Source organism: Petromyzon marinus, chromosome 25 (assembly GCF_048934315.1).
Source record: "Petromyzon marinus isolate PM22_M1 ecotype Great Lakes invasive population chromosome 25, UKy_Petmar_22M1.pri1.0, whole genome shotgun sequence".
Lineage (NCBI taxonomy): Eukaryota > Metazoa > Chordata > Hyperoartia > Petromyzontiformes > Petromyzontidae > Petromyzon > Petromyzon marinus.
In genome coordinates, this window is record NC_133691.1 from 8917502 (window position 1) to 8941621 (window position 24120).

At 44.6% G+C, this 24120-nt stretch overlaps 1 protein-coding gene across 4 annotated transcripts in view; it reads left to right on the plus strand.

Moving 5' to 3' along the window:
* Window positions 1–24120, plus strand: part of PNP (purine nucleoside phosphorylase) — a 44746-nt gene that overhangs the window by 3575 nt on the left and 17051 nt on the right. Inside the window, exon 2 of one of the 4 annotated variants that reach the window (XM_076069563.1) lies at window positions 538–619. The exons of 1 other annotated variant lie outside the window; for it this stretch is intronic. Coding sequence is in view for 2 of the 3 variants with exons in the window: in XM_032960303.2 (XP_032816194.1) it covers window positions 21729–21751 (23 nt within the window). In the remaining variant the exon portion in view is untranslated. Of the gene's footprint in view, window positions 1–537; window positions 620–2921; window positions 2992–21567; window positions 21752–24120 lie in introns of those variants that run through there. 2 more of the 4 variants (XM_032960305.2, XM_032960303.2) reach the window with 2 other exon arrangements.

Consider the following 24120-nt stretch of genomic DNA (forward strand, 5'->3'; position numbering starts at 1 on the left):
TTTATCTGTGGTCCGATGAAGACACCAGATTTGACCTTTGCCTCAGACAGCTTAGGGAAGAAGTCTCGAAGGTACTTGAAGGCTGCTGACTCCTTATCTACAGCTCTGACAAATTGTTTCATAAGGCCCAATTTGATGTGCAGTGGTGGCTTCAGCACCTTCCGGGGATCCACCAGTGGCTCCCACTTGACGTTGTTCCTCCCCACAGAGAACTCGGTTTGCTGTGGCCAGTCCTGCCTGTGGTAGTGCGCCTTGGTGTCCCTGCTGTCCCAAAGGGAAATATAACAGGGAAACTTTGTAAAACTGCCTTGGAGACCCATCAGGAATGCCACCATTTTGAAGTCTCCGATGACCTCCCAGCCGTACTCATCATACTTCAAGGTGTCCAGCAAGGTCTTGATGCTGTTGTAATCCTCTTTGAGGTGCACTGAGTGAGCCAGGGGAAGAGACGGGTACTTGTTACCATTATGGAGCAGCACGGCTTTGAGGCTCCTGGATAAGCTGTCAATGATGAGGCGCCACTCATTCTGGTTACAGGTGATTCCGACTGCCTCGAACAGACTGGTCACATTGTGGCAGAAGCAGAGCCCATCTTGACAGGTGAAGAAGCTGCAAAAAGGTTGGTGACGCTTCCTCTGATCTGCGACTTGCAGACTTTCATCCAACAAGTTACACTGCTTGAGCCTAGACGTCAAAGCTCGGCATTGAACTTGCTGAGACCAAGATCTCTGATCAAGTCGTTGAGGTCTTTTTGGTTAGGGTAGTATGGGTTTCTCTCCTCAGCTCCACCTCTGAAATTGTCATCTGGATTTACGTCTTCCTCGCTCTCTGACTTGCTGCTCTCTCTAAAAACGGCCGCTGTCTCTCCGGAGTGTGTACGGGCAGCTCATGGCAGTGTGGCACCGGGGCGATGAAGGAAGGTCGGGATACGTGATAACAGGTGCATTCTTGCCAGTCCGACGTTTGGAAGGGTCCACAATGCAGAAGTAGCAGTTGCTTGAGTGGTCAGTGGATTCCCGCCAAATTCTTGAGATAGCGAACTTCATGGCTCTCTTTTCCCCTCTGTATAATCCTACAAAAATAAATTTATTTCACCCATGACTAATGTGTAAGAGATTCTCGCAACGTTTTTCACATATGATAGATTTTTTTCAATAACATTGAAAATTGTAAAACATTTTAAAATTAAAATCTTTTACAATTTACATTTTTTTAAACAAATTTTATAACATAAAGTTCCAAGCAACAATTGTCCATCTTACCTTCCAGAGTTTTGTTGCATTGCTCGCAGTTGAAATGAGGTGCCCAGGGTTTGTCGGCCTCACGCATCTTAGCAGATGCTTCCACAGAGTACTTTTTCGCTCTTGTCTTGATAAATTGGCCGCTGACATAGCAACATGCGTCTGCCGGATGCTTGCGGCCTCTTGATGCCATCTCAGAATAATGCAGATATGTATCCACATAGGCAGCTGGAACTAAACTGAACTGGTGAGCTTAAGGCCCCTGTATTTATACTACTACTAGCGGGAAGTACCCGACACACACATCGACTTACACATACTTACAGACATCGACCCACACACACAAACACAGCGACTTACACACATACACACATATGGACTCACAGACATCAACTTTAGCTACACACACATGGAGTTACACACACATATCGACGTACACGCTTACAGCATCTCACACACATACATAGACAACCACACACATCGACCTAAACACACATAACAACAACCGCCATTCGCCACTAAGTGGTGGTGACGTCACCACGACGCTTGTGCCAGGCTATGTGCACCTTGAGGCCACGTGAAGTGTCGAACGCCCGCTGGCAGGAGGTCACGGGGCAGACCCAGGTGCCACGGGTCAACTGATTGAGATGACTGGCTGATGCACCACCTGTGCCCCCTACTGTGGCAACACACATATGGACTTACACACACACATATCGACGAACACACACACACGGACTTACACACACACATGGAGCCATGCACACACATCGACTTACACATAACATAACAACCGCCACACAGACACACACATACACAGACTAACAAACACAATGCCCTACACACAAAGACACATCGACTCGCGCACACACATCGACTTACAAACACATAAACATCGACTTACACGCACACATGGACTCTCACACACAAACACATCGACTATGACACTAACACACATGGACTCACACACACACACATCGACTGACAGACACATCGACTGACACACACACGCATTGGGGTGGGGGGGGGAACATGACATTTAGAAAAATTAACCTCAGCGTTTTGTGTGAAAATGTCCCCCTGACCCCGACCGACTTGGTCAAAGCCGCCCCCCTACTGAACGCGTGTGACTTGGTACGGTCGATCGTGCGCCAATTCATTTATAAATAAACGCAAACTGCACAAAATCGCTAATTAACGTAATTTAAAGTTGACAGATGGGGAAAATGAATAGCGCTTGCTATATTCCTGGAAAGTTCTTGAATGTTCTAGAAGTTACTCCAAGTTTACTCAGCACTGAATCTATCTGGAATGTTCTGGAAAATAGGTAAATTTCAAAATATCACTGTCCTGGTCACAAAAGCAAAGTTTGTGGAGAATAATAGCAATTTTCTGTACTCTTGAGGCATAAGCCTTACGACCCAGGAACAATCATTCGTTACACAGTGTTATTGCCAGCTTCAAGAAGGTGCTGCACTGGCAGTGTTTGCCTCGCTTGAGCTGGCTTGTTTCCACTGCCACTCGTCAGGACAGAGAGCCTCCTTGTGAGGGCCGGGGGGGCGGGCAGTATTTTTGCTGACTGCCGGCGCTTTGGCATCGGTTGACATTGCACTTGGATTGTGTTTAGTGGATCCCCCCCCCCACCCCCAAATGGTTCGTGCCTCTTGTATAAAAGTGTGGTTGTCAGCATTCCTTTCATTCATACCTTCCCCTGCATCGTTACAAAGAGGAGGATGGCGTCCGATGCTCAGTGAGTTGAGCAGTGAGGTTTAAAGTGTACATAATTTGACAGCCCAGCACCGGTTCTCGTTGAATGATTGCATAAAGTAATGGTTTGCGTTAATCGCTGACGAGAGACCGTGTTTAAAGTAAACCATACTTAAATCAAAACATATGTGTACAGGAACTACTGTATATGTTACTAGAATATAATTTCAGAGGTTCACGTACAAGATTACAAAATATTGTATTTTATGTATTAGGTTTATATAGTTCTGTATTACATTGCTTTGTATGTTAATTGTATACGGTAGCGTTTGTGAATGATGGATCTGATAATGAATCATGATCAATTTATGTTACACTTGAACGCCATTGCTATTGCAGTTACTGAAATACGAAGTAGCAAACACTGCATGTACCTATTTGTGTAAAATATGTGAAGTAATTTACATTGTACACAGAACTATAAAAATATACTCGGATTATTGGCTTTAATGCTCAAATGATTGAGCATTAAAATAATGCTCAATCATTTTTCTCGTTTCAAAGTTGTAGAATATTTTAATGTAGAGAAGAGTAATCATTTGCGCGATATACTTGCGTTATTCTGATTAGATGTTCATGGTTTTTGTGTTTAGTTTGTTGTCATTCCTCCGCACCTCCGATTAGCACGGTTGCGAAATAAGTTCAACATACATACGTGTGGTATGATAGTGGTTGACGCACGATTGCGAAGTTGTGTGTTCACATCCTGCCTAGGGTGGACTTAACTTGTCATCTCGCTAGAGCCAATGTAACAAGTAAGACTTTGTGTGGGGTTTTTTTGTTTCTGTGGTAAGAGTTGGCCTCACCGTGAAAGTCAGGAATTACCATCGCCGGCACGGGGCCATCAATTTCCACTACTGGCATACGCAGTAGCACGCCAATGCTCGCTCGGGCAGGGAGATGTGGTACAGTTTGGGTAAAGCTTGTGCGTGCGCGTGTTTTTTGTGCGTGCGCGTGTCTTTTTGTGCGTGTGCTTGACATTAAACAATGCCCCCAGGCAAGTCACAGTGGCTCCGTACAGCAACTGTCAAAAGCAGTGACGTTCCACCTTATGCATGTTTAAAACTCAGAAATGGCCAGGTGGCTCAAATGGCAGCAGAGCACTGAGCAAGGACTGCCGAGAACTTGGGATAAAATCCAAACAGCGCCCTGTGATGACACTGTGGGAAGCGAGGCAAGCTATGGTAACCAATTGCAGCCCCCAAAACACCCATCGTATTAAATGTGTCCATGCGTTTAGTTTGGATCAACTCTAGCTCTGAAAATTAATACAGTAAAACCTTGGATTGCGAGCATAATTCGTTCCGGAAACGTGTTTGTAATCCAAAGCACTCGTATATCAAAGCACTCGTATATCAGTTGTGATCACGTGATGCTCGGCAGACAAAGCGTATACGTACTACTCGTATTGCAAGACCTCGCTCGTTTGTCAAATTAATATTTATTTAAAAATTTTGCTCGTATTGCAAAACACTCGCAGACCAAGTTAATCGCAATCCAAGATTTTACTGTATATCGGTTTGACTCTTATGCATCAGAGCAATCTCAAAGGAGAACACACGGAAAAGCGTGACCCTTGTAAAGGATAAAAAGGCCACTTGAATATTTAGATAAAATACCTTTGATCGATTTCATCCTTAGTCTTTCTTTGACACACGGGGTGTACTGCTACATGAGATTTCTGGATCGATTCTTCGAATGATTTTATACCAATAGGATAATTGGAATTGTGAAAATAAGGAGACATGTAATTAACTAATGAACAGATATGAACACACTCACTTTATACTTTCTTTACTGTGTTAGCTCCATGGTGTATTTGAGGCATTTGCGTGTTTAGTTAAGTTTTATATTGCACACAAATGTGGCTGTCAAACAGCAGAGCTATTAGAATTATCACCGAGTGAGGCTCTAGGATTTGGTGTTACATGTTATTTATGTAGTTTATTGTAAAAATTCGGTCACAGTCCCTGTGATCACTGTTACGTTGCTATTATGGCTTTATTTTTGGTGATTTCACAAACGTTTTTGATTGGACATGTTTGTTTTGTTGTAGTACGGAGTTAGACTTATGGCCTTAATCTAAGTTTTCTTGTGGTTGTTGTTGTTTGACTTGCATCCCACTGGGATTTTTTTTCACACAGCGTTGGTGTACGGTGCTTTTTTCAGGAATCTTTTTGCTGTTTTTTCATGGATTTTCTGTTTGCACAGTCACATAGTCACTTTAAGATTTTTTTCCTGTTCGTGTTTTTTTGTTGTTGTTGCACCCGATTCAAGAGCCGAATGGCTCACAGGGCTATACCAAAATAAATAAACTGAAACTGAAGGCTAAAACTTTACATCACTGCTTAAAGAGACAGTAAAATGAAGCACTATTAAAGTGGTAATAGCTGCATTCTTCTTATTGGGGTAAAATATATGTTCGTAAAGTCATAGTACAGAAATAAAAATAATAGTAAAATAATAGTAAAATGTATATGCTAAGTCAGTCTATAACCTTGGTGTCATCTCTGCTCTCTTTTAGTCCTTACCAGGGCTGTGATAAAGACACTCACATTGTGAATCGCAGAGAAACAAGAAATGAGCAGCATAAAATACAGATACACAGGCACAGAAACACACCCTGAAACAGAGACGCAAACATGGACAAATACAACATCTGTGGGACCCTGTTTGCCGGTATCAAGATGACGAAAAGATAATTGGATGACCCTTGCCGACAAGGGTCATAAAGCCTTTTTTTTTCATTCAGGATAAAATAGTCAGACACAAAGACAGCGGCAGCCAACAACACGGACACTGTGAGAGACATGGGCAGAGAAATGGAGATATATATGGCAACAATAACACGTAGACAGAAACTAAGTGCTGTTCGCAACGACCATATTAATGCCAGCATGGCACGTACTGTACTTTGTTGTTGCAAGCATCACACCTGCACGGCCTTTATTCCCTTATGTTCATGTTTGCACGCCACACAAATACGTAATAGAGATTTGTTGACCTCGGTGAGCGCTCCAATAGATTCAAATACAATTTCTTATTGACATTATCCTTGGTGAGGGGTCAACCCAGGTGGGCAGGTTTGCAGCACGTTGCGTTAACTACTGCGCCAAATACAAAGCGAGCACCTGTGAAAGCCAGCACAGCACGCGAGGGGATGGGTGGCCAACACCACCCCCGGCCGTCTTTGTCTCTGTAGTGGTGATATTTGAGGCTGAGTCGACCTAGGGGAGGCCCAGGACCAAAAAGGCGAACAGGCCTGGTGCTGTTCTCCTTTTAGCGTGCTTTGGTCTCCAGCACGGGTGAGACAAAGCGATGAAGGAGGCTGTCCCTGGTATAAGCCAGTCAGTTTCAATGACAATGCATACATAATTATCAAAACACGTTTGTTTGCATGTTTTTACTACAAGTTTGTGTGGTTAATGCTAAACGTTATGCCTCGTAGTTTGTGTCTATTTGTTGTTGCAACATCTTAATACCTCCCGTATTATTTCCAGAAAGCTTAAAGCCGTTTCTCCTTTCTTTTTTATGAACTCACATATGCTACGGTAATACTTTTTTTTATATATATATAAAAATTATTTTGGTTGGCATTGGTGCACGAACACATTCCACCTTACTGGACTCTCTATGTGTTGTGAAGAAAGGCCATTGCCTGAAACGTCGCATATAATAGTTTTTTCTCTCTCAAGATAGTGTCCTGGACAGATTTGTCAAGTTTGTTTTCATCTAATTCAAAAAGGCCACTTGTTAATGACTGGAGCTGTCCCAAAATGACTTTAGAACGTTTCAAATAATCGGAATTACTTTGAAACTCCACCTACGTGCAAATAAAACTAAATGTGTTATATTTTTTATTTGATTGTTTTATATTAATAAAAACAACATTTTATTGTTTTATATTTTTATTATTTTATTGTTTCCCTTCTACATGACTTTACCAAAAGAACCAAGAATATTAATCCCTTATTTCATTGTTTTATATTAATAACAATTTTATTTTATTGTTTTATATTAATAAAAATAAAATTTTATTGTTTTATATTTTTATTATTTTATTGTTTCCCCTCTACGTGACTTTACCGAAAGAACCAAGACTATAAATGTGTTATTTTTATGAGCCCTAACTCGAACTCTACTGCAGCTCGGAGTCAATGCACTTTGTCCATAACCACTCTATGCAGCACAACCATGGAACGCGTTTCTTAACTTGGCAACGGACTCGATTCTCTCCCAACGTCAAACCTCACGTTCAAAATATGAATAAAAATGTAAGAATTAAGATGGGGACTTTTTTGATAGGAACAAATCACGTTTATCATTCTCTACATGCAAACATTTGTGCCTATCCTGATATCATATACAAATCAACCTCTAAAACCTTTCAATTTGCTAAATCTTACCTTTCATTTCGCCTTGAATTTTATCTTACACCCATCACTGCGATCCATAACAGAGGTTTTTGGGTTAGATCGCGTAAATATATACTTTGTAGATGTTTCGATTTAAAGCTTTCGTGACTGCAGGGATTCATATTCTTGGTTCTTTCGGTAAAGTCACGTAGAAGGGAAATAATACAAAAAAATACAATTCTCACGACGTTTCGATTGCAACACAAGCAATCATCATCAGGTGTGGTTTTCGTCATCAGGTGTGGTTTTCGTCATCAGGTGTGGTTTTCACACCTGATGATGATTGCTTGTGTTGAAATCGAAACGTCGTGAGAATTGTATTGTTTTAATTGTATTATTTTATTATTTCCCTTCTACGTGACTTTACCGAAAGAACCAAGAATATACTTCGTAGATGTGTTCACCACGCTTCTGTGCTCTTGCACAATGTGGGGGGGGGGGGGGATTACTGAGGCAACATACATGATGCATGTGCATTTTGCGAGCCCTTTGAACTTGTCCTTCCTGTCTATTGTGTTAATTATAATAGCCCTACCAATGGTAATCCCTATTGAAGTGCGCTGCCTTTTGTAGGCATGCATACAAAAGGCATATAAGGAACGAAGCACAAATCTGGCTGTCGCCTGACGAAGCTGGTTGTAATTACTGGCGAAACGTCGTACTCAGATTGTAAATGTTGTGGCTTGGCTCTCCAACACACCGGTTAGTGCTGTACTAGTGGCGAATTGGCCACGTTCTGTTTACGTGACAACCCTTACTCGTTGGCTGTGTCAGGTAGTGGCGGGTTTTAACGACACATTTATATATTTACGCGATCTAACCCAAAAACCTCTGTTATGGATCATATTAGTCGCGAAAGCCTACATGGTAGACATCACTACGATGGTTACTCCAAGCCCGGTTATCACCTCCTTCAACGAGCAAGGGGGAGACTCATTGGACCAAGTTCATCGGTAATGCATACGCACATAACTCAGTCCCTTACCTATCCAAAGTGTATATTTAGGATCAAAATCATCAAATCTTAGACGCGCCACAGCACTTGAAGGGCATTGTACCGAGCACAAAAATCCCCACGCGGTTCTTGCTCAGTCTCCGTTAATGCTCCAAACACCTGGAATCCCATCGCCTCATGGTTTCTCACCCATCCACATCACAATTGGCTGCTGAACTGTTGATTTTTCATGGTAACTTCCTTTGCAATCGCATGTTACACACACCATTGTTTATACATTAATACGCATTCGTCACCCTATATCTGTTTAATGTTTAACGTTTCTGGAGCTTAGTTTTGTAATTTATGATATGTGCGACCTGGAATTACGTGTTAAATATTTTCAGTTCCTCGTCGTGTGTGTCAGCTGTTTTTGTTCAGATTTTGTTGTATTTGCGTTGCTTTTATGATGTTGGTTTCCCAGGTCACTCTTGTAAATTAGTTTCCACCTGATTAAACACAATAAAACGTGAACTTCCCTGTCGCCCCGTGGTGCATGGGGCCGTGTTGTCTCACGCCTCCCCGACCCCACCACGCTCTGCGGAACTTCAAAGCCTGGGGAACCATTGGCGTACGTGTCGATTGCACTGGCAATCATTCCTGAACGATCCGTGACAATAAACGCGTGGCACTTCGGTGGCATTGGTTAAAGAAAGCCCGACTCTGCCGATGAGGCACTCGATGTGTTGAACCGAATGCTGCTGAAATTATGCACTCCCAGAAGGCCGTGCGGCTGATGGGATGTGTGAAAAATACTTTAGTTTTTTTGTCACGTGAAAAGAACAGATGTGTGAAGACGACCTTGTGAATGCTTGCCTGTTTAGTTCCCAGCGACCCTAATAATTATGTTGTGTACTAAATTACTCTGTTTGTCAGCTGCTAGTGGAATTGCAACTGGCACAAACAACCCCTGGAGCGCTGATAGCTATCCATGGCACATTTACTGAAATGTAAAACTAGATCATTGCAAAATGAGGGTGTGGCTTCCTTCACATTGGTTTTGTTCAGCATTCGTTTTCACAGCTCGGAGATAAACACAGAGCCACCATGGGGATGCCAAGGGTTTCACGTTGGGTGACAGGGTGGTACGATGTGACGATGATAACAATTGTACCTGACAGAAAGAAGGTTCCTAGGTTGAATTTCAGATTGGGGACACCTCTCTGTGTGGAGTCAATGTGTTCTCCCCCTAATCTGCATGGGGTTCCTCCTGGTTCTCCGATTTCCTCCAATAGGTAATAACTATGTGTTCCATTGCATGCCACACTTAGACAAGCTTTGACTGACTGGTTGGCTTGCATCTATCTAATGTTAATACATTTCTCTTGTTTACCCCGATACTCGTATTAATTGGATACTGCTGCGTTGAATAACAGTGCACACGATGAACGAGGGACGTTCTGGCTTATGGGTACAATGGAAAACACGAGGATTTGGATTTTAGTTTTTTTTATTATCAACGTCTATTCATGCGTCTGTTTCACTTCCCGTGTTATTTTTTTATATCTTAGTGTTGTTTGCTGTTGTTGCTGTGACTCAAAAGAGGTGCAGGGTGATTGTGTTTTATGGCTGAGAGTTCAACTGTAACAATGTGCAATGATAACATTTTACATCGGGTGATCGTGGTTGAGATTGAGTGTGGAGTTGTTAAACGTGGTCGCGTAGTTATGGGGGATAGGAGAACAGGCGGGAGTCGTTAAGGAGGTAGCAATAGGGGTAGTTAGATTAAATCAGTATCGGTTCTGTTCACATCTCTTGTTTGCCATGTAACATCCTGAGCAATTTCACATTTCTGGGGTGATTTCTCATAAAACGCCAGAGTTTGCCAAAGCTTAACGCAAACTTTGGCAAGCTCAACTATTACAATTCCATAGTCTCTCATCGACTGCTAACACTGGGTGACCGCTTGGGTTTTTTGATGACCCACTATGGGTGATAACCGTCGCCTTTTAGAGTCCACACGCTTGGTTGAGAACCCAGCTTGAGAAGATGTTGCAATTTAAAATGTGTATGGGATTAAGGTATACATGAACGTCATCAGTTCATCCCACAAATATAAAACAGACGTCCATAATTTCTCAAGCGAGACTGAATATAAAAGCCATGTAGATATTTTATTACTGACCAAAATATGTTTGTTTTGGTAGCTTCCACCATAGCAGTGCGATTAAGAATTGTTTTTGCAATTAAACATCATTACATAAATGCCTTACAGTACGTCTTACAATTCGGTAGCAACTGAAAATCCCAATCGTGAATCACAAGTCGACTGCTTTAATTTGAACGGCCCTTATCAGTATTCACACCGTGGTGAGCTCTTCCCAAATCTCTGTGCAAAGAATTTGAATCATTCGCAAGTTGAGACCTTTCTCACTCGCTAATAAACTTACAAAATGTGTGACGTTTGTGCCCCCGATATTGCGCATACAAGTGAGGTTTCTAGAGATGCATCAAACACCGCAAACATTCCAGGCTGGTATATTTATTTTCCTTTCACAAATCACCAGTGTAAAAAATACACGTGTTGTATCTTTTCAAGAAAATCTTTATTCTTGACAATCAGAGGGGCCAACTCACCCTATCACTCCTCCAGGATGGGTAAATTAAGTATCACATTGTGGGAAGTAAACGGTGGGAGTCCTCGCATGGATAGACTCGTCTCCATTAAAGGAATGTGGAATTTCCACCACTGGAGATGAGCGTCTTCCGGGGCTATTTTGATTAATCCGACACTACTTTTGACGGCTTAAACCTTGTAATGCAGAATACAATGTGGAAATATGCAAAATGGAACATTTGCAGGTATTTGTACATTATTGTGTTTATTCATGCTGGACTGACATACTTTAGTACCCTCACAAATACTGTACCTTCTGTCTCGTTTTATTCACTGTGTATATTTGGTGCCACATGTTTCTTCAGAATTATTATAATTTTCTCTACTGATGTTTACTCATTCTCGAGTTCCACTGCTCTCAGCTTCCACGAAGAAACCGATATCCACGGGGCTAGCCATGACTTGTGAAATCGAGAGAAATACAATTTTAATGAAGCCGAGCTTTGTCATATCGAGGGAGGGAGGGGGGGTAACTGTTTTATTGGCGATCAAATCACGAGCGAGACAAATACAAAGCACAGTGATTGCTGGACGATATCATCACTGTGCCACGTAGATAGTGCCACATTGCACCGTTTCACCATATGGCCATACTGGCTTCTGGCCATGGACAGTATGGTGTGTTGACCTCAACACAATAGCATTTATGTGTATGCCTTCTGTCCAATCCAATTTTTGGTAAAAAAATATATTCCATTGTATCTGTGAATAGCTATGGCAGACGCGTGTTTACCTTGTCTGACTCCCCTGTTCAAGTGTACGTTGGTACTTTCTCGATCTCATGGGAGCGTGGCTGTTCTCGTGAATGGTTTTATTGTTTCTAAATATAATAATACTTTACAGCCATTTGTCAATCCACTGCTGGATGAAGGCCTCCCTGCACTGTCACTCAAGGGGGTTGTTTGACCATACTTCATCACGCTGGTTCAGTGCGGGTTGGTGAGGAGTGGGACCCAGGATTTGAATGACCATGTGGCCAGACAACCAAAGTGTCATCCACATATCTATACCAAAAAGATGGTTTTAATGTGCTCGAGGCAAGTGCTCTTATTTCAAAGTTTTCCATGTACAGATTTGCTATAGCAGGAGATAAAGGAGAGCCAATTGCTCTCCTTTATCTCCAGTTTCTTAAAACAATTAAAATTCCATCTATCTCAGGAGTAACTGACAAATTAGCCCGTGTTTTGCAAAAGCAAAACATTACAGTAAGATTTGGTACAGTACACAAAATTCAAAAACTAGTATCTTGCACTAAAGACGAATTACCTAAATTATCAACAGAAGGTGTATATCGGATTAATTGTTTATGTGGCAAATGCTATATTGGACAGACGGGACGTAACATCAGTATAAGACTAAAAGAACACCAAAGAAATATTAAATTATCTCAAACACAACTGTCGGCAGTGGCAGAACATGCCTGTCAACAAGGACACTCAATTGATTTTGATAACGTTGAAGTGTTGTGTAAAACTAATTATTACTGGCAAAGACTAATTAGAGAATCCATTGAAATTGAGAGAAACAGTATTAACTTTAATCGTTCTGATAGCTATAGGCTTCGTGCGGCTTGGAAATGTATTATTAAATAATACATATTACAATACCTTATAGGGGAAACACATTAATTAACGGATTACTAATGTAGCATATAATCACAATAACACACATTACAACTAATTACTAATCTACAACTCATTACTAATCATAACCAATGACTGATTACCAATCGATTATATAATTACAATACCCCCCCCTCCGCCTCAAATCACTGCACCTGAAATGAGTTAAATGATGACGTCACCCTGCGTGCTCTATTTAAGACCGAGAGCAAGTGAGGGCTTTACCATTCTGGCGAATTGTCCAATGATGCTGGATGTAATTACCAGCGAAACGGCGTATTCAAACTGTAAATGTTGTGGATTCACTCTTCAACACACCGGTGGGCTAAAGTAGTGAACTAATTGTCTTTTGTCAGCGTGACATTTTTTTTGCTGATTGGCCATGTCGGGTGGTGGAGGGTTACGACACATTTATAAATAATGCGATCTAACCCAAAAACCTTTATTATGAATAATATTGTTCGCGAAAGCCTACGTGTTAAACAGTAGCCTTGGCTAGGAATCAAACTGATTTGTGGGTTCATAGTGCAGTTGGAAAAGCGCTGCACCACATGTTATGAGAATATTACACAATTGTATCTATATGACGTGATTAAAGTAAAATTGCTTTGCAAATAATTAAACTACGTCCCATAACTCACACTCAGAACAACCATAGTTTTTCAATGAATGCTTCACACAATGTGGGTTTGGGCTTCCACTGTTCCTAACCATGCTGTTGATAGTGAACATAAGCAGCCTCTAATTCCCACAGTAGTTCTTCAGGTTTCTGTTGAAGTGCCGACCCCTGAGTCAGCCGCTTTGAAATACTTATTCTGCAATTTGCTTAATGCCAGCCCCATGGAATCAGCTAGCTGGTTGACTGAGCGTTAATGTTAAACAACGCTACATATCATTAACAGTAACTGTATAGAGGTGACTGTAATTTGTATAACTTGGATTGCTCTTGTTTGCCATAAAACCCATCTTTTGAAAATTGCCACATTTGTTTGGCTGTGATCTTGTTCACGAAACTCACATTGTTTTTGTAAAAATATATATTTTCGTGTGAGTTCCACGAATGATAAATTATACGATTGTGGTCCCATTGTTAGTGCAAAAATCCATCTGTTACATCGGTGCATGGCATTCTCGTAATAATTAAAAACTCCGTTAATTCTGTTGCTGATTTTCGCAACGCAAGCAGCAAACGTAGCACTCCAGTGCATGATGATTTATTGTAAATATTCCAAAAGATTCAAAACAACACGTAAAGTGTGCCAGTGCATTTATCTCAATGCAGAACGACGTTGTGGTGAAAAACTTGGACTTTGATGACAGGCCTTGGCGTCGGTGGCCAATTGTCTTGAGATACATTTTTGCGCTCAATGGTCCTGCATGCGTGTTGGATGGAGTGGGTGATTTATACCTCCAAATGTAGCTGATAACCCAGCATTTTTTGATCACCAGTTATATTTTTCCAAATTGAGCAGAGAAATGGACTTAGGTGAGAACAATCTAAGCTCCTCCAGGAGATATGGGGGTTGATCGTGACCTGGTGTGGGCGCTGAGACTGGACACTGGGGATTTACGAGAGGGATGGAGCTCCTGACCTCTTGTTACAGGTCAGTAGGAAGTGATCATGTGGAGGTACCACAACATGTTCTTTTTTCACCATATTATTTTCATCAGATTTTCTCACATTATTTGGGTCTTTCTGTAAAGAAACGTAGATAGAAAAAAAATAACAATATCATGACGTTTCGATTGCAACACAAGCAATCGTCATCAGGTGAAAGACGAGGGGGAAAGCTGCTGAGGCAGGCTGTTTATAAAGATTTAGAGATGGATGGGGCAGCTAATGTTAATGTAGGAGAGGTCTCCGTTACCGGCAGTAGGTCTACCCCAATCAAAGAGCTGTTTAAAAAGTTTTAGAGATGCTTGTAAATGTAAGCTCGGAGAGAGCTAGGAAGGAGCCATCGCCACATGGAGGTGGAAAAGGATAGCAAGCCGCCATTTATGAACACAGCTAACGGTGGCTGTGTTAGTGAATGTAACTCAGAGGGTCGAAGATAACTGCTAACATAGGTAGGTAGGAAGTGAACATCACAGCCAGTTATGACCTAAACTGGTTAATAACGTCCTTCCAATGATTGCTCAGTTTGTACCCATTTTCTTGGTTGAAATTGTGTCTGTTTGTATATCTGGATGGCTTCATGAACGAATCTTTGCTGATAGCCAGTGGGTTTGCAGAGTACCTTTGTCTTGGCAAAATCAATTTCGTGTGTGCCTACCGCATTAAAATAATTGTCAGCCACAACTGAGGTATTGATCCTACCATGTTTCATTAAAACATCCATGTTAATCAAAAGAGGCCTGATGGCTCAATGGGACACTCTGTCTACAGGAAAGCCACCCATATGGATGCCTACCTAAAACCTGACTCCCACCACCATCCATCCCATCTAACCACGCTACGGCAGAACTAGACACGGTTCGCTATCCCGGTCCAGACCACAAACGGGGTCCTGGACCGCGTGGCTAGAGGCTTCTTCTCCCCGACGTGGATCTTCGTAACACCAGGACACAAGAAGAACCTCGAGCTCCTCACAGGGCCCTTGTTATATGCCCCCGGGCTGGGGCTGGCTCCGCCCTTCGCCCCGCCCACCTTCCAGGTCTCTCGAGCTCCTTCTCGAAGGTTCCTGAGAGCTCCTTTGGACCACGTGACCGCCCACGGCCCCCGTCCACCGGTGCCCCCCCTCCAATATCATCCAGTCACGTGACAGCAAGTCAACCGCTCCCTCACCGGGAGCCCGCACCGCACACTGCTCGCGGTGCCTCCGCGCTAACCAGCGCTCACCCAAGCCCCGCTAGGGCTAGTACTACATCCCGTAACCAGGGCTGCCGGTAATGACAACACATTACCGGCCGTGGCTTCGCAAGCCCCGGCACCATACAGTGACAAGTACAGTCACTACACATTTGCCAATTTTCCTGGACATTGCGCAACGCTGTGTTACGCAATGTCCATGGGAACATGTAGCATTGCATTAACCTTAACATCCGTGTGCGTGTATAAGGTGCAAAGACAAACACCCCCCGTATAGCCTTAACAGACTGTAGGAGCAAGCGCTGTCAGTGAACGCCTATGAAGGCTGGCACGGCACACGAAGGAGTTCTTTGACTTTGTCCTTCGTGTAAGCCTCAAGCCAAATGAGTGTAACGAACGATACGAGAGGCGGGGAAGTTCGGGGTCAGAGTGAGCACATGGGGGAGACCATTACCAGGGTCGGAATTGGAAAGATAAGCGTATTAAAGAGAGAGGGGCGGGGAGCTACCGCAGAAGAGCTATGTCTCGAATAAGAAGACAATTAGGGATGTCAACACAGAGAGGCATTAGGGCACAGCCACGGTGGCGGAGGCGAGGGGAAGGGCTGAGGAGGAGGATAAGGAGGAGAGGTGGTAGAATAGTGGGAGAGTAGAGTTGGCTTTGGAGCGAGAGGAAGGGAGATAGCGGGAGGAACCAGGGAGCGGGCGGATAAGCGAGAGAGTGGGGAGAGAGCGGGCAGAGGGGGCGGCTGTGGGACGGGCGCTCGTGGATGGAGAGATGCGAGGGTGAGAGACAGCGGAGACGAGACAGCACAGTGGGTTCAGCATGTGTTTTACACACCATATTCCTCACACAATACACACGTTGTGCACACCACATTTGCATGTATTTTTTTTAAATATTGATTTCCGATTACAGGTTATGAATTATGTACGATCTACGAGCACGTGAAAATAGAGCAAGATCCAGCGATTGGAAGTCAGACATTGCATGAACTTTGGGCAGTGCTCATCTCCATCGGCACTTCCTAACAAGTGGTGGAAACCCCACGTTCCCAAGTTCCATAACAATTAATCATGCTCCTTTTCCCATGAAAGCCACACTGAAGCTCAGGGACTTAAGTCAGATCGGTTTTGTGTTGTAATTTTTACATGTCCTTTACACATGACTTTTGCAATGTGGGAAGGAAACTCGTTCTGTACTCACACGTGCAATGGGTGATAACACTCTGCCATCTCCTCTGTGATTCGCCACGACCTGTTGGTTGGGATCGCCATGATTTCTCAACTCTTTGAGTTGGGTGTTCTGAACGACAAAATGGCCACACTTCCAGTTCTTTTCTGCTGGTGGTCTGGGTAAGGCTGTAAGCCTTTTTGTACAAGTGTCGTGTGCTCGGTGTGTGTGTGTCGCGCATACACTCAGTCGGAGACGAGGTAGTTGCAGGAGGCACCTTCTCTTTTTATTTCCATTACACCAGGGGTCGGGAACCTATGGCTCGCGAGCCAGATGTGGCTCTTTTGATGATTGCATATGGCTCGCAGATAAAACAAAATATTCTCACTTGTTTTAATCCATCCATCGATTTTTCACTGCGCATGTCCTGTTCAGGGCTGCAGGAGCAATTGTCCATTATTTTAATTGGATGATACTGGCCTACGTTTGCCGTTGCTGGGTAAAACAGGTAAACGCCCCCTTTTGAATCAGTCTGAGACTGCGTCTGCTCGGTCATTAGCTCAAAGCTAACCCTTCGACGAAGAAGATGGCGAAAAGAAAAAAAGACGACGAGTATCGTACATTTCAGGACGAATGGACCGAAGAATTCGCCTTTGTGGAGAGAGCGGGTTCTGCGGTGTGTCTAATTTGCAATGACAAAATTACATCGTTGAAACGGTCGAATGTAAAGCGGCACTTCGACACGCGCCACGCTACCTTTGCATCAAAATACCCTGCGGGAGACAGCAGAAAGAAAGCGTGCCAAGAGCTTCTGAGCAGGGTGCAAGCTAGCCAGCAGCAACTCCGCGTATGGACCCGGCAAGGTGACTATAATTCGGCTAGCTTTGCTGGTTCTTTAGCAATAGTGAGGAACGGAAAACCATTCACAGATGGCGAGTATGCTAAAACGTTCATGCTGGATGTAGCCAATGAACTTTTTGATGATCTTCCGAACAAAGACAAGATAATCAAACGGATACAAGACATGCCTCTGCCGGCAAGAACTGTTCATGATCGTACCATCGTGATGGCAAACAAAGTGGAGGAAACGCAAGTGAAGGACATAAATGCAGCGCCGTTCTTTTCTCTGGCTTTGGATGAGTCAACAGACGTGAGCCATTTGTCGCAGTTCAGCGTGATTGCAAGATATGCTGTTGGTGACACACTGCGCGAAGAAAGTCTTGCTGTTCTGCCATTAAAAGGGTCCACAAGAGGTGAGGATTTATTCAAGTCTTTCATGGAGTTTGCTCAAGAAAAAAGTCTACCTATGGATAAACTTCTCTCAGTGTGTACTGATGGTGCTCCGTGTATGGTGGGGAAAAACAAAGGATTTGTGGCGCTTCTCCGTGAACATGAAAATAGACCCATCCTAAGTTTCCATTGCATTATACACCAGGAGGCACTTTGTGCTCAGATGTGTGACAGGCAGTTTGGCGAAGTGATGTCGCTGGTCATTCGTGTGATCAACTTTATTGTTGCCCGAGCCTTAAATGATCGCCAGTTTAAAACACTGCTGGATGAAGTTGTAAATAACTATCCTGGTCTGCTTTTGCACAGCAATGTGCGTTGGTTGTCAAGAGGGAAGGTGCTTAGCCGTTTTGCGGCTTGCCTGAACGAAATCCGGACTTTCCTTGAAATGAAAGGCGTCGGGCATCCTGAGCTAGCCGACACCGAGTGGCTCCTCAAGTTTTACTATCTCGTAGATCTGACTGAACATCTGAACCAGCTCAACGTGAAAATGCAAGGCATTGGAAATACAGTGTTATCCCTTCAACAAGCTGTATTTGCTTTTGAAAACAAGCTGGAGCTTTTCATCAAGGATCTTGAAACAGGTCGTTTACTACATTTTGAAAAACTGAGCCAATTTAAAGATGCATGCACAGCAAGTGAGCCCATTCAAAACCTTGATCTCCACCAGCTAGCTGGCTGCACATCCAGTCTCCTACAGTCCTTCAAAGCACGCTTTGGAGAATTTCGTGAGCACACTCGTCTTTTTAAGTTCATCACCCATCCAAACGAGTGTTCACTGAACACAGCCGACCTGAATTACATCCCTGGTGTCTCCGTCAGAGATTTTGAAGCAGAAGTGGCTGACCTGAAGGCCTCAGACATGTGGGTGAATAAGTTCAAGTCACTGAATGAAGATTTGGAAAGAATCACACGACAGAAAGCGGAGTTGGCGAGCAAGCACATGTGGACAGAAATGAAAAAACTCCAACCCGAAGACCAGCTGATTCTCAAAACTTGGAACGCGCTTCCTGTCACATACCACACACTGCAGCGTGTGAGTATTGCTGTATTGACCATGTTTGGATCTACGTATGCATGTGAGCAGTCATTCTCACATCTTAAAAACATCAAGTCCAACCTACGATCACGTTTAACGGATGAAAGCCTCAACGCTTGCATGAAGCTTAACCTCACCAAGTACCAACCCGACTACAAAGACATCAGCAAATCCATGCAGCACCAGAAGTCGCATTAATGGTGAGTGTTATAACAACATTATTTAAAAGAATAAATTCAGAGGCTTATTATACTGACATTTAGTTGAATTCACTTTTAAAATATATTATATGGCTCTCACTGAAATAAATTTCCAAATTTTTTGCTTTCATGGCTCTCTTAGTCAAAAAGGTTCCCGACCCCTGCATTACACCAACTCCGGCTTCCCTTCTCGACCACGTTGCCATACAGCCTGGCCTAGACACAACCCCAGTTCCTCCGCCCTGCCGGCACACACACCGTGTATACGGTCGACGGCGTGTACGCTCACTGTTCACCGCTGTGTCACTACACATGCAATGCTGTGCACCTTTGTGTGTTGTTAAATCTATTAGTCACCACCGCGTGTTTTAGTGAAATCACTGTCATGCAGCACCAGTGTGGTGAAAGTTCCACAAATGGAATCTGCGCAATCGGCCAGTCCTGCGTACAAAGTGTTCGAATACAGGTGGTGTGCTTACACGCCAATTTTGGCGAACCAACATTGTCGTTTGTGTACTGAATGTGTATTTGCGCGTGTCGTACCTATGTATGTCATCTCAGTCAGTCAACCAATGGCACCTGGGTATGTCCCGTGACCTTCCAGAGAGCCTTTGACACTTCACGTATCCTCAAGGTGCACCTAGTCTGGTACAAGCACCGCGCTGACGTCACCGCCACTTCGTGGCTGACGGCTTTTGTATCTATGTGTTTCTTTATGCCTAGGTTTGTCTATACATATATACTTTGTGTTTGTAAGTTATATCCGCTTTTCCGTGGAAAATATCCTTCAATTCGCACCTCAGAAATAAGTTCAACATCGCTACGCTGCGTAGCAAAATAACACGCAATGTAACTGTTATTGGTCAAAATATCTCAACGTTGAAAGATGATCAGAAAATTACTCAACTGGGATTACCCATTACCACTCTCTATCGACTAAACTTGGCAAGAGCCTCCTGAAGCAGTTTTGAGACTCAGTGAGTCTTGCCTGGGTGAACTAGCGTCGTGACGATGATGATGACGACGACGACGTGGAGAGACAGATGTGTTGAAGAGGTCGTACGGCTCTGCTGATGTATGTGTCCACTAGGAGCACGACAGCAAAGCGCAATAGGGCAAGAGACACCGCCAGTACAACGTGAACGGGAAGTGATATTGGGCGTATCGTCATGTCCTGAAATGTAGTGTCGATTTAACACGCAGTATGCTTTCGCGACTAACATCGATGAGGTTTTTTTTGGGGTTAGATCGCGTAAATATATAAATATGTTCATAATAAAGGTTTTTGGGTTAGATCGCGTTTATTTATAAATGTGTCGTAACCCTCCACCACCCGACACGGCCAATCAGCAAAAAAAGTGCTGATTGGCCGTGTCGGGTGGTGGAGGGTTACGACACATTTATAAATAAACGCGATCTAACCCAAAAACCTTTATTATGAATAATATTGGTCGCGAAAGCCTACGTGTTAAACTGATATAAATATGTAATTAAAACCCGCCACCACCCGACACAGCCAACTAGTAAGGGTTGTCACGTAAACTGAACGTGGCCAATTCCTCACTAGTACAGCAGCACACCGGTGTGTTGGAGGGCCAAGCCACAACATTTGTAATCTGAGTAGGACGTGATTCATTAACCCCCCCCCCCCCCACTTTGCGCAAGAGCGTGGAAGCGTGGTCACCACATCTACGCCTCTATACAAGGAACGAAACAGACTTTTCCACAAATCTGTCTGTCGCCGTTATAATTACTGGCGAAACGTCGTACTCAGATTGTAAATTTCGTGGCTTGGCTCTCCAACACACCGGTGTGCTGTACTAGTGACGAATTGGCACGCTCTGTTTACGTGACAACCCTTACTAGTTGGCTGTGTCGGGTGGTGGCGGGTTTTAACGACACATTTATATACTTACGCGATTTAACCCGAAAAAAACCCTCTTATGGATGTAATATCGAATCGCAAATTATATGGCAACAATGCAAGCATAGTCCCCTCTGATGGCAGACTTAACGCCCCAAGTCGCTCTTGTAAAATATTCTCTCCTCCTGATCTCTCTCGAGTTCTTGCCTGGTTCAACAAAATGACATGACCGTGGGGAACTGCAAATACAAAGATCCCCCGTGTAGCCTTAACAACAAGTTGTTAGCGAGCACCGACGAAGGCCGGAACGCCACACGAAGGGGTGGGTGGCCAGTACCACGCCCGACCGCCTTTGCCTCCCGCGTGACGATGTTTACACGCCGCACCAGCGACTCTTTTTGAGGCTAAGTCGACCTAGGGGAGGCACCGCTCCGCACAACCGCGAACGGCACGCACACATTCCGTGACGTCACTCGGCGGCGGCGGCGGTGGTGGGGGGGGGAGCTCGCGCTCGGCCCGGCCACTCCTCCGCCTCCACCAATGGGCGAGCAGAACGAGCGCCGTGCTGGGCCGGCCCCACGTGGCGGAAGACGGAGCACGTGTGACGAGAATCCTGTCAAACGCGAGCCGAGACAATTCGCCCGCGCGCGCACGTACACACAGGCAAAGACTACTCCACTCTTCGTGTACTGTCGGGGAGATGCATCCCAAGGATCAGCACACGTGAGTAGCCGCGTATGTGCGCGTGCGTGTGTGTGCGCGCTTCATTTAATACCGAGGGGACAAAGGCGGCCGCGTGTGGTGGTGACCATCCCACCCCCCCGTCGTGTGCCATGCCGGCCTTCATAGGTGCTACGCGCCGGCAGCACTTGCCCCAAACAGCATGTTAAAGGCGATACGGGCCTTCTTGGTTTATGTTTTGTGCGCTGCACTGTTAGCCCCTCTCTCGTGTTGTAATTTTGTGTGCATCTTGCGCGCTCTGCTGTCGACGGTCACTACGCTCACTTAAGCGTTGCTCATGGCCGGCTCCGGCTTCGCAGCGGATGTCTCCGAATCGGTCGAGCGGCGTTTTCCTCCCGTCAGCTGCGTGACGCGGTGTGGAAGAAGCTACTTGGCTTGGCGCTCCATCACGACGCTCGCGAAACTGAACGACGACCCCCTTTTGAAGGAACATCTGCGCCGGTTCGAAACATTCAGGCGACGCTGCCTTACGATCCACCCTGGGTTTAATGGGATTGGATTGTGTGAGGAGCTCACGGATCCATGAAATAGTTTGGACAAAATCAAGTCGGTGAGCTCCGGCAGGCAAGGGCTGCGTTGGCTGTAGCCCGCATGCCCAACCACCGCGTGTCCAAGCTTGCTTCGGTTTAGCCGGAAGGCGGGGGTTGTCTGAGCGGGCGCGGCACGGTCTAGAGAAGAGGAGGCAGGATTGTCGTATAGGAGGATGCAGAGCTGATCGGACTTATCGATTACCGATACCAACGGTGTCAATATCGGTCTATGTAGAGGAAGCTAGGGCAGTTAGAGGCAGTCAACCTCCAAAAAAAGTGGACTGTAGAGGAGCGACGCTCACAACAACGAGCGGAGCCCTGGGCGGCTAAAACGCAGTAAGAAGGCACAGTGAGGATCGCAGGTGGTACATCTGCCAGTCATTTCAGTCAGTCAACCCATGGTACCTGGGTCTGGATATGAAGGGACTCCAGTGCGTACTTGGATTGGAACTATTGCAGGTTTAGCTATCTTGTAACTGCGATGTGCAGGGTTTATTATGATGTGGCCAGTGTAGTGCTTTATATGGGGATAAGGATATGGGTGTCGGCAGTGGGTGTAGCAAGGACGGAGTTGGGGGGAGAGTGGGGAAACCGCCCAGGATCAACAATTTTTTTTAAAAAAAATCTATAACTGGCAACGTTTCTGTTAATGGCCCTTATTCATAGCACATGTGACTACAGTATTGTGATTGTGTGCCACTGCCAACGCTGCATCGCCAAATCATGAGTTAAACTTTTGAATGACCAGGAGGATTTTTACATGTGCTAAGAAGAACATGTGCTATGAAGGGTCATTGCCTGAAACGTCATGAATCATATAGTGTAAATAATTACTTTTAGGGTAGTGTTTTTGACTGTTGGTCATTGGACTTTAACCTTAGACGCTTGAGTGTTAAGTAAGGACTCGGTAGTAGAGTTAGGGACTGGGTTAGACGAAAGCATTAAGAGAGGGCTCGGTTTACGAATATAGTTAGTGTTCACATTTAAATTCTAGTTTACGATAGTGAAATGGTTAGTAACGGGGGGGGGGAAGGTGGAGATTGTAAAAAATGTTGGGCACGAGGAAGTTGTCTCGCCAAGCGCCACATTGGTATGAAGAGTCCAACTCCACAACTTTGTTTTGGGTTTGAAGCCGACGGTAGCGACGTTAGTGCGTCGCCGCAGTTCTCGGCCATGGCCAGGGTGGGCGGTCACGAACAAGTCGCGGCGGGGCTGTTCACGAAACGACGAATGGTCACTCGCGAGGAGGACGGTGGAGGGCGAGAATTGTCTCTGAAAGAGCGTAGACACCGTAAACGCTGTTCCGCTGCATGGGCGTCGCTTTACTGCGCCTAGAAATGTTCGCGTGCAGAGCAGAGCCGCTAGACGAAGCGCACGAGTCACCGCTGTTTGAATGGCGGTCGCAGATAAATACATAAATAGCGTGCATTGTATGCGTATATGTTGGACTTCTTTCGCACCGTATGTAGCCAACCGTACATAGTCGCCGTATATACAATACATGCATGATATTATCTACACGACACGAGCAGGAATGAATGTTCAGTGCCGTGGACGCACAGGAATGTAACCGGCCCTGTAGCAGTAGAGCCAGGTGAAGGTTGAGTTCAACACCTCGTTGAGGGGTTGATTCAGCCCATCGTCTTTGCTTTTGAGTCGATAAAATAAGCCCATCTTTTGGGGGGAATTCAACAGCGGTTGTAATATGGAGAGACTCGCCCCTTGCCATAAGAATATGGAATTTCCATCACTCACTCAGGTCTGTTTAACACGTAGGCTTTCGCCACCAATGTTATCCATAGCAGAGCTATTTTTGCATTA